General features: G+C 40.2%; 1 protein-coding gene across 2 annotated transcripts in view; it reads left to right on the plus strand.

The window, feature by feature from the left end:
- Positions 1–20,605, plus strand: part of GMDS (GDP-mannose 4,6-dehydratase) — a 1,326,053-nt gene that overhangs the window by 589,723 nt on the left and 715,725 nt on the right. For both annotated transcript variants that reach the window (XM_033934875.1, XM_033934874.1), the window contains exon 7: positions 12,076–12,203. In XM_033934875.1, coding sequence (XP_033790766.1) covers positions 12,076–12,203 — 128 coding nt within the window. The remainder of the gene's footprint in view (positions 1–12,075; positions 12,204–20,605) is intronic.

A 20,605-nucleotide genomic window follows, 5' to 3' on the forward strand; every position in this document is an offset into this window, starting at 1 on the left:
GCCTGGAAGCAGTGAGGACAAACACAGTGACAAAATTAAAAAAAACATGGGATAATCACAGAGGGTCCCTAATATAAACACAGAGGGTCCCTGTATATTGTAATTACGCTGTTTATTGTAATTGTCGCTGTATTTTTTTTTTTTTTTTTGTAATTCGCGACTTTTTCCTAACATGTCCTCTTGGAAATTTCCTAGCAAACTGTATATTTTATATATTCGCTTAGCAAACTGTACAGCTTACATTTCCGCTTTCTCAAAGTTTCTGTACTCTATATTTCCTCTGACTATCTGCATATTGTAACTCGCTGAAATGTCCAGCTCTCTTGAATGTAAACTGCCTAGAAGTCACAAGATATAGAAGAATAAAGTTATTATTATTATTATTAACAAGAAGACAGAATCAAAGCAAAACAAATGACCTTCAAACTTTGATAAAGACAGAGGGTGAGTAACTTTCATGGAGCAGCAGGCATAGTCCTGAATAGAGACACAGAGGAGATATTCTGCATGGAACAGCAGGCATAGCACATCACTTCACTGGGCAGGCTAGATGAACTATACTAGTCTTTATAAGCCTTTGGTCTGTAACTATGAATTATAAAACATGTTCAAAGAAGTAATCAATATATTTGTTTTTGATCACTTACTTCACTCCATTAGTTACTTGCTTTGGGTTTGGATTCACAGGCATAAATAAAATTCAATGCAGTGAAATCATTTTTCCTTACCAAATTGTTTAAATATGGGATTAGACCATACATTTTTCTCCCTGGGATTCTTATTTTTGTTTCTGGCTTGGTTTTTTTTTATATTACGGTTCATTTAAAGGTTATGTTTGGGACTTCAAAAAGAATCCAAGTATTCATGTTTAAAATTATGGAAGCAAAAATAATACTTTAAAGAGAAATAATGTTTGTAAATCTAATGCTTTTACCCTTTGAGTTTTTGAAGGATTTTCATAGTTTTAGAAGGAAAATACTGCCAGATAAAAGCTAACCAAGCCCTGGCTGCACAGTGTATTCTCAGAACATTAAGGGGGTGATTTTATAATGCATTTTTAATGAGTAGAAAATGGTCCTTATAAAATATTGCAGCCTAATACACATTGTGATCATGTGAGCGACCGGAAGGCCTGGAAAAAGTCAAAAGGAAAACTTTATTTTTGCACAAGAAAAAGGAAAAATAAGCAAAAATGTTTCAACAAAGTCTCTCAAACATTATCCTTATACTGTACTGTGTCCTCAGCAGGTTTCACATTTTCATAATAGATTGTTTTCCCTCATGAATCAGGGCCCCTGTACCTTGTCCCAGATACAACTTTCACAGGTCAAACAACCACTTCCGAGAGTCTCCTAATTTCCAAGGAACTTCTCCTACCTTACTGGAACCCCCTTTTCACACAAACTCAGGATAGCTATGTCTACTGATGGCTACTCCACTTCCCCAGAAATTTTCCAGGTACTGCAGCCAACAAGATAGGCTGGGAAGATCCTTGCCCTCAGAACCTCCCCTTTCAGAGACTTTTTGCCTTGGGATCTTACTCTGGGAAGCCTCTTGCTTTGAGACCTCACTGGTTTTACACACTCAGGGCATTTAAGCTTCTTTCTTGCTGAGCCCTGCCTCTCTTACTCAAGGCATGTTATGACAGTTTAGTGCCCCTAGCTGTTAGGCAGCTGAACTGCGCCTTCATACACTCACTTCCTCATACACATATTATCATCTCCACTCTTTGCTGATCCAATCGAGGAAAGACCCTTCCACCTATCAGGGTCTCTGCCCCTGGTTGTGCTACTTCCAGGAATATGATTCCATGCTCACAAATTTTCCTTTGAAATGAAGAAATTCTCCTCCATATGGAGATTTAAAAGAGCCTTTCCCTCTATGGGCTTGTCAGCCCCGACAGCCCTTCCAGAGGGTCCTCTTCACACTTAGGTGAAAAGTCAACCCCTCAAATATTAGTTCATCCAGTTCAACTTATACAGAATGAGGAGAGTCCTGGGAGAATTCCTCCCGCTCAGGATCCTCCCCCCCCCCCTCTCTCTTCCTTCCCAAATCATTATGTAAATCTACTCTTCCTCAGGATTCAGTTTATACCAGGAGGTCAAGCATTTGTCAGTTCTTAAGAAGAAACTAAAATAAAGAATTTAGTATATTTCTCCTACTTCACCATTACTCAGGATAATTGGACTACACCACCCCTCAGGATAAGTTTTTCCTTCTAACGGGTCTATCCCACCTCCCACCATCTCAACTCCAAGTAAAATTGGATAATGATGAACCTTACTATCCTTAGGTCTGATCCACAGCCTGGGATTCCTCTGCAGGTTCTAAACAATCCCACTCCATCACCTCAGGTTCAGACTGCCATGTAGCTGGTTCCCTAGGTACCTTTACCTCTGTAGGGGTCTCCTCCTTTCCTTGTGACACCTCCTTTAAAGGACCCATGATACTATCCTCATGGTAGGAATGGTATATTGCCTCTGAACCCATGGAGGTCCACCTTTATGAGGACTTCTATATATGGGAGGAATCTTATTTTTTAACAGAATAAAAAATATGAAACCAGATCCTGGACTTCCAAGAGTTTAAAACAGTAATGTTTATTGATGTAAAAATCAAATCAAATAAATCACAATGTATTGAAAGTTAGCCTCATTCAAACAGTATAAAAACAATGATTGCACTGACCAGATCCTACACAGGCCGTGCTTCGGCTTGATTTAGCCTTCCTCAGGGGTCCTTGAGGAATATAATAATACAACAAACAACAGATAAAGGCCATGCAAATTTGAAAGGGAAAAACACAAAAGAAAACCCAAGTCAAAATATGATCAAAAATACTCAATATACAATCAGTTTGCAGTCTGGATACACATAAACAAATATATTAACATGCATATATGTGTACACAAGTATAAAAAATGTGTACACAAGTATAAAAAATGAATATATGTATGTATATATACTGACCTTGATATGCAGTAACAATCATTCAAATGAGGGTCTTAATGTCCCATCCTGTCCAAAGACCCAAGTTCTCCATCTCTTTTTTCCACTACAATATGTAATTGTCCGCTGACAAAATCATGCAAAGATATTCCCCAAGGTAATAGTTTGACTGGGGCTGGAGCAGAGCTGCAAAGTACATTTTATAATAAAACACATATGCACACATATACAGTACATGCACACTAAAATATCTTCTGTGGAGCAGCTTTCCATTTCACATTTTGCTTTATTCGTTATGTACCTTCAAAAATGTTGTAAATAAAAACTAATAAATATTTCATATAGAACCCCTTTTCCAAAGCCGCTTTAGCAAGTCCTATTGCAGCAAATGTGGTGCAACCCATAGGAATTGAATGGGCTGCATCACGTTTTGCTGTGCGGGAATCATTACCATGGCTTTGTAAAAGGGTCCCATAGTTAAAACATCTAAGCGGTTTACAATCTGAATAAATAGGAGAAGATGAAGAGCAGGAGTATATTGCATATTATAAGGGAAAGGGGGATAATATGGAAATAAACTAATTCAACTAAAATGTGGAAGGTGGATAAGCCATGTAAAAGAATTCAGACATCTGTGATAGTCATATTGGGATGACTACAGACATAGACATTATATATTAACATACACTTTTCCCTCCATATTCGTGAGGGTTAGGAGCAAAGACGGCTCGTGAATACAAAAAAATCTCGAATAACTTTTTGCTTTCATAGTCACGTGGTTTGTGGGTCTAGCCCTCGTGAATACCGTGAATTTGCGAATAAAACACACTTCTCCAATGCTGTCATTTGCCTGACAACGATGAAGTAAACACACACTTCTCCAACGCTGATGTTTACCCGACCATGCAGAAAAAAGCACTGAACTTTTCTCTCGGCACCCCAGGATGATGTCACTCAGGGGGGGCAGAGTCAGTAAGATGAAAACCATGAATAATTGAAGTTACGAGTGCTGAACCTGAATATGGGGGGAGACCTGTAATTGAACTTGGATAGGCCTGACTAAAATAGGTCGTAAGCATTGTTTTATATTTCTTCAATGAAAGCTCTTTTGGAAGATCCAGTGGCAAAGAAATCCATAAAGTAGGATATATAACACTGAAATAAGTAGTTCTGGTCAAATGAGAGCAAATATTTAAGTGAGTTGAAACTATAAATGGGTGCTGATGTACAGAACAGAAGGGTCTTGAAGGAGTATGCGTGATAAGAAAGCAGCTGAATAAGAGCAATGAAGTCTCAGACTGAAGTATTTGATGGATAAGGGCAAGGGTCTTAAACATAATTTGATTTGACATTTGAAGCCAGTGTTCCTTAATAATTCATAAACACTATGATATTTTTTAGTTGCATAGAGGACCTTGACTGCAGTGTTTTGAAGAAGTTATAATCTTCACAGTTGATGATGCAGTAAGCCATGTAACAGGGAATTACAGTAATCAAGTCTAGTTATCATCAGAGTATGGATTAACAATCAAAAGGGTGATCAACCAAGGCATGTGCAGCACAGATTTGATGAAGCACATAGGATGATTTTTAAACAATGGTGGAGATGTGATCTGAAAATGTGAGACAGTTGTCTACAGTAACTCCTAGGATTTTGACAAAATCTTGCAATGGGATAAGAACGTGGAGGGGCATAATCAAAAAACACGTCTAAGTCCATTTTGGGCCTAAGTCGCTAGTCGCCCAAAGTCGGACATGTCCAAAGACCATTCTTTTTTTTTTTTTTTTTTTAATCTTTATTCATTTCATATCTTAAAATCAAGTACAGTAAATGATGTTTAATAATTGAACATTTAAAAACACTTGAATTCTTAAATTTGATCATATCATCCTAAAATATTGTAACCACCCTCATTTTATTATATATATATATATAATGATCTATTTCTTTAATAATCAAATTTTCCCTCACCCCACCCTCCCTCATATGTCATATATTATAATCAGGGAATAATATTTTTAATCTTTGCAATAATCTATCAATGGCCTCCACACATCCTGAAATTTGCTATAATTTCCTTTTTGGACAGCTAATATCCTTTCCATTTTATATATGTGGCACAGAGTTCCACCAGAAACAGTAATTGAGTCTATTCCAGTTTTTCCAGTTGAACGTGATCTGTTGAATGGCAACCCCTGTTAAAATGAGCAATAATTTATTATTAGAGGAAATTTGCCTTTCTTGAAGAAATAATTCCAAAACTCCTGCCAATTAAAACACAAATTGAAAAAGCACATAGACTGGGAAAAAAACCTTCACAAGGTAAGCCTAGAACAATCATATTTAAATTATTTAGATTCCAGCATGTTATGTAAATTATAAAAGCGACAAAAGAAACTAAAAACTTAACTTACAAAGACTCTAAGGGGTTCATAATCAAAAGAAAAAAACATCTAAAAAGTGGCCTAAATGGCTACTTGGACGATCAAAAAGCCTGATCGTCCAAGTACCCATAATCAAAGCTGGTTTTAGACGTATCTAAAACCAGCTTAGGCCTTTCCACTGCCTCTAGACGCACAAAGAGAAAAGAGGCGTTTTTAGAGGAGGGGAAAGGGCGGGCGGTGGGCGGGAGGTGGGCCGACCTAGACCTAGGCATGCAGCAGGTATAACCAAAACCTTAGGCAGGTTGCCTAGTCGGCACATATACGTTTTGACTTAGACGAAGTCAAAAAAGGTCTAAGTGCTGAAAAAGGGGCCGCTGAGCTGATCGTGGCTGCTGCGATCAGCTCAGCGGCACCAGCAACCTGCCTACCCCCTACAGCAATGATCGCGGCAGGAGAGATGCCTCATCTCCCCTACCTCGATGCCATCACTCCTCTACCCGAACTGTCGCGACCTGCGGCAGGAGAGATGCCCTATCTCTTCTGCCGCGGGTTGTGGCAGTTCGGGTAGAGGAGTGATGGCATCGCGGTAGGGGAGATGAGGCATCTCTCCTGCCACGATACATCAACCCCCCGACAACATCGGGGCAAGAGGGAGTCCAAGCCCTCTTGCCCCGCGGCACCCCTGACCTCCCTGATGACATCGGGGCAAGAAGGAGTCCAAGCCCTCTTGCCCCGCAGCACCCTCGAACCCCTAATGAAGATCGGGGCAAGAGGGAATCCAAGCCCTCTTGCCCCGCGGCATCCCCGACCTCCCCGACGACATCGGGGCAAGAGGGAGCCCTAGCCCTCCTGCCCCGCGATCTCTAATCCCCCCCGAGTCCACTGGGGCCAGGAGGGAGCCCAAGCCCTCCTGGCCTCTCGACCCCCACCCCCTACAAGATCGGGCAGGAGGGAGCCCAACCCCTCCTGCCCAGGTGGACCCCTTACCCCCCATCCCCCACTACAATACGGGCAGGAGGGATCCCATGCCCTCGACACAACCCCTCCCAACGACCGCCCCCCTGAACCCTCGATCGGCACCCTGCGACCCTCCCCGCTGACCCCAGGACACCCCCACCCCCAATCCCACCCCTATACCTGTTAAATGTTGGCCGGACGGACGGGTGCCAAGCCTGCCCGTCCGGCAGGCCAACCGGCTTCGGAATGGGGCCAGATTGGCCCAGGCGGCTGAAACCCTGCCCACAGGTGGGGCCTAAGGCGCCTGGGCCAATCAGAATAGGCCCGGGAGTCTTAGGCCCCTCCTGTGGGCAAATGGGTGAGGCAAGATCTCCCTCAGCTGAACCCATGCTGACTCCGTCTCATTAAATCATTTTATTTTTTATAATTGTTTCCACATTTTGCCCGGCACTGAACTCAGGCTTACAGGTCTGTAATTTCCTGGATCTCTCCTTTTTAAAAATTGGCATAACATTGGTCATTCTCCAATCTTCAGGTACTACAGATGATTTTAGCGACAGCTTACAGGCCACTAACAGCAGGTCAGCAATTTCAAAAAGAACCGTCAAGAATATTTTTAATGGAAAGTTTCGAGTTTATTAAAATTAGATGGTACCGCCTATTACAAAATGTCTAAGGGTGGTGGATGCTTGGAATGCCCTCCTGGTGGAGGTGGGAGGGATCAAACAATTGTGGAATTCAAAAAGGCATTGGATAAACACAGAGGATTCCTATACAGAAGAGGTTAGAATTCAAGAATAGAAGATTTCCCCTCACAGCAAAACATGAATGACTTGTATGCTTTGAAAAGACCTACAAGGTAACCTGCACAGAGTGGCAGTTATAACCCTAACCATGTGGACAGCACTGGTCTTTATGAGCTGTCATGTACAATATACTGAATGTTTGAATTTCTCTTGTATGCACAGAGCAGGTGATTAAATGTTTGCTTTGAATGCTTTGAGTCCTACTTGGCTCAGCTTGTGCAACCTCAGAATTCCTCTTCTTGGCTCCCGTGGTTTACCTTCACTATAACAGGTAATTATAGAAATAAGTTATATTCAGGTCAGCATAGCTTTGATGTGAAATTGTATGTGGTTCTGGGCATCACTGACAGAACAAACATAAATTAATAAGGCCTTTGTATTTGTTTTTGCTGGCGCAAAATATGAATGAAGTTTGAACATATTTTAGTACCTGATTTTTGAACATGCCATGTGAAGTACATGTGTATGTGTCTCTTTTTATAACATATTATTTAGTCCTTAGTTTTTTGTTTGTTTAGTTGTTGTTGGGTTTTTTTTGTTTTTTTTAAAATCATAAATGCGCTGTTATAGAATTCTTTATTGTAGAGAAGGAAATAACAGAGAACCTATCTGCATGACTGGAACCCCTCTCCCTCCTCAAAACCTTCCCCAAATCAAGGTGTTTCACCCAGTTTTCAGGACATAGCAGCCACTCTGATTTTCCAGAGTGAATATGCATGAGATAAATTTGCATGCAGATCTATTTTCTGCATTTTTTATTCTAGGTCGCTGACTGGCTGGATATGTCCTGACTGGGTTGAAAACCCCTGTTTTAAGTATAGATGCATGTTGTTTATAAACCTCCCAGCCTTTTTGGCTGTAGTAAAAGTGAGAGCAATGTTATTCAGTTATTTTATCAGTTATGGGAGCATTTGCAGTACAGAGCAGACCACCTAGCTTAGCTGGACAGATTTTGGATGGCCCAACTGAACTAAGCTAGGTAGGTTTGCAGCTAAAAATTAGCTTAAATTTAGGTTCATAGACAAAACCGCGGAAGACAAAGACGCGCGCCGATAACTGAGTGCAAGACGGAGGCGCGCGCCAAAGAAAATGACAGTTTTTAGGGGCTCCGACGGGGGTTTTTGTTGGGGAGCCCCCCCACTTTACTTAATACAGATCGCAGCGGCGTTGTGGGTGGTTTGGGGGGTTGTAACCCCCCTCATTATACTATAAACTTAACTTTTTCCCTGTTTTTAGGGAAAAAGTGAAGTTTTCAGTAAAATGTAGGGGGTTACAACCCCCCACAACGCGGCGCAATCTGTATAAAGTAAAGTGGGGGGATTCCCCCTCACACCCCCCCATCGGAGCCCCTAAAAACAGTTATTTTCTTCGGGGCGCGCCTCCACACTGCGCTCAGTTGTCTGCGCGCGCCTTTGTCTTCTGCGTTTTTGACCTGACACCTAAATTTAAGGCCTTTTTTATCAAACAAATTAATTTGGGCCGATGCAGCAAATACAGTGAAGTCCATAGAGATTGAAAGGGCTTCAGTGCATTTGCAGTGTGGCACTTGCTATCGCAGCTTTATAAAAGAAGCCCTTAGAGCAAGGGTCCCCAACCACTTAGCTGTGGACCAGTACCGGGCCGTGGGCTGTGCTGAACCGGGCCACACATAAATTTGTATTTTATTTATATTACAGGCAGTCCCCGGGTTCTGACCAGCTCCCTCCTCTCAGCTGCTTCTCTTCACAAAGCGGGTCAACCACGAGCTCTATGTAGGAACTGCGGCTTTGTGAAGGGAAGTGCGGCTGGGAGTAGGGAGCCGGTCAGAACAAGTAAACACCCACAGGAGGGAGGCAGGAAATTGGGACAAGAATAGAGGTAGGGAAGGACAAAGAGGTGCGCGCTAGAACATGAAATAGAGCAGGTGCATTGGGACACAGAAGGAAGGGAGAGAGCACAAACTTCAGGCACAGGATGGAAGGAAGGAGGGAGTGAGGGAAAGAGATGCTGAGGTAGGGGAGGGAATAGAAAGGGAGAAATGTTGGGCATGGGTATCTGAGTGAGAGGGAAAGAGAGATGGTGCACATGGGGAAATGAAGAAAGAGAAACTGTTGGGCATAGGAATGGGATTGTCTAGTTGCAGGGAAACATGCTCAGGGTTTCCACTAATTCTGCATTATGGTGACTTGTATTAATATATTTTATATATTACAATGTAATAATAGAAATAAAGTACATAATATAAAATATAATAATTGTATTTACATTATATATGTAATAATTAGATTATATATTATGCACTTTATTGATTATGCATGTGAATCTCCCCCACCCCCGGTCTGTGTAAAAATTGTCTTGCATGAAACCAGTCCCTGGTATAAAAAAAGGTTGGGGACGACTGCTTTAGAGAGTTAGATATAAACTTGCTATTTGTAGCACTTAAGTTTGAATATCTAAACCATCTAGCATTGAAAATCCAACTCTAATTGACTAACTATTCTCCCTTCGTCCCCCTCCCACTTCTCAAACAAACTCCTACCCTTGGGGTACCCATTTTTAAAACATTTTAAAAACAAGTCACATTGAAAAACTAGGCTGCTAGATTCAGTTGCAGCCTGAATCTAGCAGCCCTGCAGGATAATTTTCATTCACTAGGTTCAAGCAAGTTTCAAGTTTTTATTAGGATTTGATATACTGCTTATCAAGGTTATCTAAGCGGTTTTTACAATCAGGTACTCAAGCATTTTCCCTATCTGTCCCGGTGGGCTCACAATCTATCTAACGAACCTGGGGCTATAGAGGACTGAGTGACTTGCCCAGGGTCACAAGGAGCAGCGCAGGGTTTGAACCCACAACCCCAGGGTGCTGAGGCTGTAGATCCAACCACTGCGCCACACACTCCTCCAAAGCCATTTAACTGCCACTGAAAATCTGCCCCTTCTTTTATGTATAAAACTACGGAGGGGGAGACCCATGTAAAGTATGAAAGCAAGATGTGATACAAGTCTTGTAGGGTTAAGTGAAAACTGGGTTTCCCTTTTCTACATTTCAGGCCAAATTCTATAAATGACGCCTAAAAGTTTGGTGTTTTTTTAGACATCCAGCAGTACAACGCTCGGTGCGATTCTGTTATGCATAGATGTACAATAAAGATTCATGCTCAGTTGCGCTGAGTGAATCTAAGTGTGTCTATTGTTAGATATCCTTTATAGAATTGAGTGGTGTTTTGTGCGTGCTTTGTAAAATAGCTTTTTAGGTGTCTATGATGTAATTGCGTTTTAGCATCATGACATCTTTAGAATGGTGATTTTATGCTGTTTTTTAACATTAAAATTGTATGTAATAAAATGGCATGCAGGAGGCAGCCCAATTTTGCAGAGGAGGACTCCAGGCTGCTGGCCAGGCTCTTCCTCCCCAAGGAGCACCACTATTTTATTTTTATTAAATTATTTTTTATTTATATATTCAGCTACTTTATCATATCTGTCGCGATCAGCTGAGCCGGCAGGGAGAGCAGGGGCTGCTGGCTCAGCTGGAGACTTTTTTTTTTTTTAATGGGCACGGCTGTTGTGCATGTATTGTGTGCCTCACATAACACAAGCACATCAGCAAAGTTTTGCCCCATAAAAGGAGGGCGTTCTCTTTTGTGGTGCATTTGCATAGGGTTCTCGATGGCTGCTACTGAAAATTTGGCAAGAAAGCTTCCATGCCAGCAAGACTGCTTTAGCGAGTCTTACTGTGACGGAAAACATTCGAGCATTAGGGCCTTATTCCTCTAATTCTTTTTCTCAAGGAGGCAGTAAATGCACCTGCACTAACTGCAGTGTGCAGTCCATGCTTATTCTCCACCCATAACCTGCTTAGTCCTAAAAGAGTAACAGTGCATGCTAATTTATGCTTTAACTGCTTAACACACTTTAATAAAAGGCCCCTTAGTACTGATTAGGTAAAGAATACTGTAGAATACAGCACTAGTTAACACATGATCTATCATACCCATTGCTCATATGTTGTAAAGCTCACAAAGAATACATTGGTTGAACTCAAATTTTATAGTACCTTTTGAGTCACAGTGGTCCTCAATAGAAACTGTTGGCTGAAGGGGGAGAGTATTATTGACCCTGGATCTGTTAGTCCCTCCTGTGGGGACCAGTTCATTACCAAGAAAGGGGCTGAAAGCGACACCTGGCCTCACTTCATGACGCCATTCTACAGTACAGAAAGGAGGAGGTTTTACTTTGTCATCCTGCTGACTGCTCCCTGTTTATGTGAACTTTGCCTGCTTTGTGTGTATACAATGGACAGTAGTGCTCATTGTTCGTGATGAGGAAACATGTTCCTTAGAGAGTGAGAGAACTGCACACCTACTGCTTCAAAAGCTACTTCAAACCATGCCTGCAAAAGCAAAATTTTGCCATTAAAAGTACAGTGCCGTCCTCAGTTTCTTAGAACAGAGCTGCTATCACTTTTCTAAGCATCTCTATAAAAGTGTGATCGATCATATATCTAATTAACTTAATCCTTCATAACATACAAACATGTTGAGTGAAGCAAACTTTGGGGTAATACTCCCAGGTGACAAAAAATAATAAACAAAGTGTACATATATATTTTGTTAATTTCCTGGGGGTTTTTTTGTTTTGTTACTGGGGTGGTCTGAGATGTCTGTCTATCAGATCTAGTGTTTCCCGTTGTGTAACCTTTTATATTTTTATGTTTAGAAACTGGCGTTCCAATAGATTTTCCTTGGCTTTTTGCCTAGATTGAACATTGAGGCAGCAAATTAGGAATGCTTAAGAAGTTTCACAGAGAATGCTGTTTTGCTGTGAATGTAGAGGTTATGGTGCTTACATTTGGAGCTTCCTAGCTTACACAAATCATAAATGATGGTCTGGTTGTGTAGGGGAGTGAGGTGAAGACTCAAGATGAAAAAGTATTGAGATTGGGGGTTCTGTCAGACTGTGAACATAACAGCGCTTATCTTTTCTCTCTCCTGCAGGGGCTAACTTTGTAACCCGAAAAATTAGCCGATCAGTAGCTAAAATTCATGTCAGACAGCTGGAATGTTTCAGTTTGGGCAATTTGGACGCCAAGCGTGATTGGGGCCATGCCAAGGACTACGTTGAGGTAGGCGATTTGCCCTGGGCCTTTCTTGAGAACCATATCTTTTGGATGGTTGGGAAGCTTAACGCACCATCTCAGTAAACTGTGTGACCTGCAGGGGGTCTCTTGTGAATTGTTTGCCAGTGAAGGACTGTTAACCTAATGTTCTCAATTTCAGAGGAGGGAGTTCAGTCGCACAGCAGGCTACCCCAGTCATGACCTGAACAAATAAACAAATCTCTTCATATCAAGAAACTTATGATTTGCATTTCTTTTCTTTATCCCTCTGAAGATGTTTTAAACTTGTAGTCCTGAAATGCTTTCAATAATTTTTTTTCACTTCATTTCTACTACTGTAATGTCCAAAATAGAGGGAAATTATTTAAGGAGGGTGTCAAGTATATACATAAATGCCCAGAATACCAACATCTTGGTGGGGACAGCGCAGCGATATTTATTTTGTCTTATTGCAATATATTGTTTTTATTATGTATGTTTTCCTGTAAACCATCTAGGTTTAGGCGGTGTACAAATTATTTTTTAAATAAATAAATTGTGTATGTGTGTACATAAATTTTAGTATTCAAGCAATGGGTGATTCTATAAAATAAATCCACGGAGGAACTGGGGTTTAATTGTGTGTATATATATATATATATTGTGATTCTATAAAATGGCAACTAAATGCAATAATAATAATAATTATATTTTTATATACCGCCAAAGCCATGATAGTTTGAGGCGGTTTACAACAAGAGGCGCTGGACAATCAGCGAAGTAGTTACAATACAAAGTCCAAGAAGTAACAATGCAAAGTCATCGAAAATAAGGTACAGGTTAGGAGGCTGATTGGCTTGTTGTTCAATTAAGCTGCTCTCACAAACTGGGCAAGCAATTTAAAGCACCATATATAGAATCTATGGGGTGTAAATGATCAGATATTCAAAGCAGCTATTTTGGTGTATAAGGGTATGCATGGGTTAGCGCCATGCTATGTAAATAAACTCTATCATTTTTTGTAATGATGATTCTCGTAGGTCTGCCCATAACTTGTATACCCTTACTCCTAATCCAAGAATGTTTTTATCTAAAAGGGTATTTTACATTTCCTTGTCTTATCAGTTTATTCATATTTGGAATTTAATTCCTTTAGGGATTTGGCAGATTAATTCTTACTTGTTTTGGAAAATTTTAAAGGCATATTTTGGTAAATTTTGTAATTTGCTGATTTTTACTTTGCATATTCTCCATTGTATGTTCAGGTAATCTTCATTTAATCTGCATTGAACCTTGCAGTATTGTGGAATATAGGACTTGTATTGTATTGTATATTTCTACTTTTTAAATTTTAGACCCATTTCAATGGTTTTAGATGGGGGCCATAGTGCCAAGACCTTTTTTGGTCTTAGTGGTTGATACTGTGCTGTGAAACATGGAAAACAAGAATCTGATTTTAGTGTCATTAGACATGTCAGTGGCTTGCACTTGGTTTACACCAGTTGCTTCTCATCAGATTACAGTGGACTCTCTGTTAACTGGAACTCAAGCAACCAGAACTTTCAAGCAACCAGAAAAAAAAAAAAAAAAATCAAAGAAATACTGTAATACTTTAAATAAAAATCAATTCCTGTTGGAAATTTAAGTGTAAACTTGGCATGCCACACCTGAGTATGCCCACGCTTTGCGTGCCACATGTCCAGTAGTTTGGAACAGGTTATGGTATGGTATAATATGAGATATAGTATTAGTTACGCATAGTATGGGGTGCAGTATTAATTATGCCAATTTTTAATGGTAACTCTCAATAAACCAGAAACCACATTTATCTATCAATCCCCATGGGTGCCGGTTAACTGAGAGTCTACTGTATTAACATTCTTTAGATGAGGAATCTGACAGTCTGGCTATCGGAGACACTTTCAGAGGTACTACTGAAGATAGCAAGAGTCTGTGCAAATGTTTTTGTAAAAGGTTGCTTTAATGAGGTGCTTTTGCCACCATTCCTGAAGCAAGCCTGAATTAAGCCAATTTGAAAAGACACCATGAGAATCACTTGAGTGAATGTACAAACTACTACTCCATTTCTAACCTCCCAGGAACAGGCAAATTGATTAAAGAAGCAGTTGGCAGCTGTAGGACTTTGATAGATTTCAGGTATTGGATCCGTGCCAACATGGATTTTGAACTGGTCATAGTCTAGAGACATTAATAACCCCCATAAGAATATACTTCTTCTGGGTCTTAAAAGAAAAAAAACACAGCCTTTTTACTTTTATGAGTAGATATTACATCTGCATTTGATGTGGTAAGACATGAAATTCTTTTGAGGAGGTTGAGATGGTTAGGGGGGTCCTAGGGACTGTTCTGAAATGGTTCCAACATTTCCTAAAAGATTGATGCTAGAAGGTGATCTTTGAAAGTGCAGAATTCAGATGATATATGGTAGCATGAGGTATACCACAATTTTCTCTTTATGGCTATGTTGTTTAAGTTTCAAGTTTTCAAGTTTATTTGATTATTTGATTAAACGCCTATCAAAATACTAAGCGTTGTACAATAATAATTAAAACATTGACAAAAGTACACAGAGACTAACATCTTAACATACTTCGTGGGTTTTTTTTTTTTTGGTTAATCTATAAGGATACAATAGGAAAAGAGGGGGGGAGAACTACAATATTTATTAAGAAAAGATACAGCAAAGGGAAGAACAATGGGAGGGGAAATCAAGAGTTGCTGGACTTGAAACGAATAGTCAATTGTATAGTCAATTGTAGGCATCTTTAAAAAAGAAACATTTTAAACTATTTTTAAATTTCTGTAGATTGTTTTCAGATCGTATATATATATAGGTAGGGAATTCCAAATCGTGGGGGCAGTTACTGAAAAGATTGTATTACGTCGAGTACCTATTATTCTTAAGGATGGGATAATAATCCCAATGAAAACTACTGGGTCAAACTTAAAACTTATTTTGTTCACATGATTGTTTTGGGACATTAACTCAATTTTTGGAAAAATTGGTTCACTATATTCTTTCTAACATGGGAGAGGATGCAATGATAGAACACTGAAATGTCTATAGGGGCTTGTCCCCATTAGCATTTATTCCACCTTGTTTTTCAAGGTTCTGAGCACCTCTCAGGTTGAAAGTTTATATATTTAAATGAAGTTGACTTTCTTAGTTCTTCCTTTCTAGTTATGTTGTTTAATACTCATATTTATAATCTTCCTTTATGTGCAATGCTTCATGCAATGGAAATTGATTCCAGGTTATCTACAGATGGCCTTTTATGGTTTGTACCATTCACCACTGAGGTAGGTGCTACCTCCTGAAAAATGTGCTTAATTTCAGAAAAATAATGAATTACTTTGAAGGGAATGGTTTAGCTTTAAATTTTAAGAAGACTGAAGCTATAATTGCGCGGTATAAGTGAACTTATGGGTAGGTATTATTCTTACCCTAGGTCAGTTTCTCTGAGAAATGTTGTGATGGTCCAGTTTGCAGTCAAATTCCCTCTTTATGACAGTTGATGGAAGTTTGACTATTAGAGCTATGGTAATGAGAGTTTTTCACTTGATGCTCTTTAACCTGAATCCTTAACACTTGTTTGCATCCGCCTAATTTTCCAAGCATTAGTTCAGAATCAGATGTTGGTTTTCTTTGAGGACAAGCAGGATAACATAATCTTACACATAGGTAACATCATCTGATGGAGCCCTCACATAAGAACTGTGCTCCAGCTTCTTCATCAAAGCTTTTGAGAGTGTTGCACTGCACATGCATGTAACTTCCTGCCTGCCATTGTCACAGAGGACCTAACCAATTGTCATTTTTCCACAGAGTATAACAGTTACACTTTCCAGTACGGCCCTCTAAGCTCATGTCTGTTCTGTTTCTGAAATCCTGTTGCTAATTGTATGGGGTCTTTTCCTGATAGCTGTATTAGGGGTTTTGGGGGGCATTTTCTAAGTTTCCTTTTGCTTTAGTAGGTTTTGGGCAACCAGTTGGATTTGATTTTGTTGCAGCTATTTTTCCAGGCATGTCCTCAAAAACGTTCCCAGTAGCTTTTAAGACATTTTCCAGACGAACAGGACCACATCCATAATGGATACCTATTTCTGGTGCCTGCAATGCCTGGGGCCTAATTAAGGTTCATCTCATTTCCTTCTGAGTTTGCAGAATGACTGACTCACAGAGTAATAGCAGGAGCCTAGGTTTCTGCCTGTCTTGAATGATTGACCTCTTGGCTAGACCTGGGCCAAGGGTGTTGAGGCACTAGTGATCACTGATGCACTAGGGAAGCTTCCTCTTCTGATAGACTGGAGATAGGATACCAGCATTATCAAAGCACTCCATATATTCCTTGAAATTTTTCATGGCCTACTCCTTGAAAGCAGCTGTTGAAAAAAGCAGGAACATCACAGTTATTGTAGCCACCTCCTCCTGAGTTACTTGAGGTATATTAGGAGCTAAGTTTCAGCTTCATGGAGGCTGTTGGGCCCCCATCCTCCCCCCCCCCCCAGTACTAAGAAGGCTGTGTGGACCTCATGTTAGAGTCACTTTAAGGACACTAATGATCATGGTGCCTTGGTGATTTCAGTGCTGTTTTCTATCAATGCTCAAAGTTGAGGGTGACAGATATTCTTAATGATGATGTGTCTCCAGTGTTCAATGCAGTTCCAGGAGCCATGGAGACTGATGCTTCCAATGCTGATGACTATGGATTTGACTTATTGGTGCAAAAAAAATTCATATGAAAAAGGATTGATAGATTCCTTGTTATGCCTGCTTTGTTTTATGTATATGTTATATATGTATCATTGATTTACAACGTTTAAATAAATTGATTGTCCTTTAACTTGATTGATTGTGTCCCCTCCTCACTTCTTTTTTAGTTTTGATTTGAATACTTACATTCCCATTGCTGAGCTGAAGTTGTGTTATAGAGAGATAACTTGTATAAAGTATCTAAGTAATAAAGTGGATGTTTAGCTACATGCGTTAAAAAAAAAAAAAAACCCAACAACCCACCTAGTAGTTTAGAAAAGGCTTAGGCGTAGGCTGAAACACAGAAACAATGTTATTTGGTAGGATGCACCCTTGAAGCATCCATTTTACAAAAGAAAACATTTATAAAGCTGTGGTTTAGAAAACTAGAGAGGTAAGCACAATTCCTTCCTCAAGCTCTCCTCCAAAACTAGGTCCAACGAGAAGTTAGCAATCTGCTTGTTTATTAAGGTACTTATATACCGCCCTTCACAATGCCATCAAGGCGGATTTTATATTCAGGCCCTCTTAAGTATTTTTCCCTATCAGTGTCAGTCTGTCTACAATTATGCATGGCAGAAAGCAGGTGCAAATGTAGATGGGGATATTTTCTTGTATGCCAGTATTACCATTCTAATATTTGGAATATGCAAGCATGCCGAACATAATACCACCTCGAAATCTTTGTCCTGCAGCATATATGTATACACAGTAATACAGTAAATAATGGCAGATAAAGATCTGCATGGTCCACAGTAGTATCTTTTTTAGAATTAGTACTTGCACATTTGCAGGCCATGTATAACTTCTAAATTTGCCTCCATGGGCGGCCCCCCTGCCCTGCCCCCCAGTCTTCATTGCCAAGCTGTGTGAAGACTATGGGCTCCTTTTACAAAAGTGCACTAGCTGCTACAGCCTCCTGTTAAGCAGGCGGTAATTTTATCGGCTAGGGCACGCTAATCTTGTGCGTGCGCTAAAAACGCTAGCGCACCTTTGTGAAAGGAGCCCTATATATAGCTAGGTTGCAGAATGTAAGTTGAAAGTGGATAAATCCATCGTAAAACCTCTTAACTGTTCTATCAAAATGGAGAACAGAATTGGACCATACTTTCCATTTGTATGGGAAAGAAAGAAAAAGGATAGCTGCATCCATGAGGTGCAGTAATTGTATTCCTGCCCAAAACTACTTATAATCTAAAGCTTGTTTACTAACTTGTTTTACTGAAAGCTATGCACGTAGGATGTGATTTTATAACCGGTCACCAAGGTTGAGAAGGCAAGCTAATCCATTCCTATGGTTCATAGTTGCGCGCCGACAATCGAGCGCTGACAATTCGGCGCAAGAAAGAAGCGCGCCGCGGGAAAACTTAGTTTTAAAGAGCTCCGAAGCGGGGTGTGAGTGGGGAACCCCCCCACACACACTTTACTGTATAGTGTTCAAGCTGCTGTTGGGGGGGGTTGGGGGGTTGGAACCCTCCATTATAGAGAAAACGGAACCAGTCCTATGCCCATTTCTCCTTCTATCACCCCTCTCCAGCACAATGCAATATCTCTCCCTCCATCACGATGTCCAATATTCCTCCCCCTTTCATCCCCTTCAATCTGCCCTATCCAACATTTCTCCCTCTCATCCTTCTCTGTCCCATACATCTCTACTTCTCTCCTCTCTCTCTATGCTCAATTTTCCTCTTTCTTCCTTTCCCCATGTGCACCATCTCTTTCCCTCTCACTCACACACTCATGCCCAACAATTCTCCCTTTCTATTCCCTCTGTCCTATATTCCAAGTTAGTGCCCCTTCCTCCCTCCCTTCTGTATCTCATGTTCATGCCACCTCCCTTCCTTCTGAGTCGAGTTCGTGCCACCTCCCCCTCCCCTCCCTGCCTTCCAGCCATTGTCCCAGAATCATCCCCCTGCAATGGCCCAAGGCGTTCCTCCCCACCCCTTTTCTCCCTTTGTCCCAGAAAGATCGTGTCCCCTTACTTGTTCGAGCCGCATTCGCTCCATCTATTTCAGCAGCTTATTGGGGGGATGCGCAGACAGCGATTCACATACTGCATGTGGCTGACCCACAAGCCTTCCCTCTGACGTTGGCATCCCACATATACAGTATGATATTATAATAGTCTACATCAAAACCAAGAAAATGAGAAGAAGTAAACTTTGATGAAGTGATCAATCTTTGTCCTGAAAGCTAGCAAACTGTCTTGTTTTCAATAAAGGCTTAATTTTAATATTTAGTGAGGGCAATTTTATAACAAAATATTTAAGCTGGGATGCTCATAGATGCATATTGTGCCTATTATAATAAAAGTAATATATGTACCTGGATGCCTTTTTGAAATGACTTTCCTGAAAGCTCTTGTAAAAAGTTATCACTGTTCTAGGACAGATGCCATTTCTTAACCTATGTTTGCAAGCATAAACATTTCACATTTACTTTGCAATGTCGTTCAACCTCCATTCCTGGGAATGCTTTCAAATATACCATGTTTCAGCTATGCATACTTTCTCTTTTTTATCACTGGGCATTTTTATAAAATCCTATTTTTTTCTGTAGGAAACATTGTTTTACACACAAAATAAGCTTGCAAAGTTATCTCCACAATGACAATGCATATAGTATCCTTTCAGGAATGTAAAATCATAATGTGCTTTTGGAAATTTTAGTTATGATTAAAAAACATTCCCATGTTGAATGGCATTGGCCTTCAGGCCTGATTCAGAAAGGTCTTTTCCCCATTCTGGGTGCAAAAATCTGTATTGTATAAGGCCCTGTGGCTACAGTGCTATCAAATGCAGTCTACATGACATCAAATAAATGAAAAGGTTTGGAAATAGCTAATGATTTTAAGCAATCAAAGCATACTAGGTGGCAAATAAAGAAAACAAACCAAAAATAAAGTAAAAAAAATAAACAAACCCATAACAAATACAATCATTTGTAAAGTACAATGAAATATCAGCAAATGAGAGCATAATAGAATAATTACGATATTTCTCCCTCTAAAGACAAAGCAAAGTAGACCCACTTCCCGTCCCATCTCTTAAGAGTGGAACCTTAGATATGTTCAAGCACTTCATCTGGTCATTTGTGGTACATTCGGTGGGAAGTGCAGCAGTGTGGTAATCATGTTTTGTCAGAGATACAGAAGTAAATATTAGCTAAACACGTTGAAGATGATGCCACCTTTATAATACTTTGACTGAAAACATTATTTTAGACATGTGTTTCCCATTCTTATCAATTGGTGGCCTGAGGAGGAAGGGAGTGTATATTTCAAAATGTTGTTTAAAAATATTTTGATCTGGTTCAGGACAAAGGTGGCACATGCAACCTGTGATGCTTTTTCTGTCGGCAGCTCCTAACTGGGATCCTAATGGTTGTTGACATTTAATGAAATATTTCCTGCTTGAGGGAAAATCACTTCTGGGTTGTTGTTTTTTTTGTTTGTTTTTGTGCTACTATAATTTCATCAAAGGAATTGTATTTGTAATTCACTGTGATGCAAAGGCAGCATTATAACCAGGATTCTGTGGCTGTGGCATGGTCACATCCTCTAGCCTTTGCTTCAGGATTTGATAGCCCTTGCAGAATGGCAGGAAGCTGGCTTTTGGTAAAGGAAGGAGAGAAGTTGCAAGACTGTGAGTTGGCA

The sequence above is a fragment of the Geotrypetes seraphini genome, chromosome 2 (assembly GCF_902459505.1).
Source record: "Geotrypetes seraphini chromosome 2, aGeoSer1.1, whole genome shotgun sequence".
Lineage (NCBI taxonomy): Eukaryota > Metazoa > Chordata > Amphibia > Gymnophiona > Dermophiidae > Geotrypetes > Geotrypetes seraphini.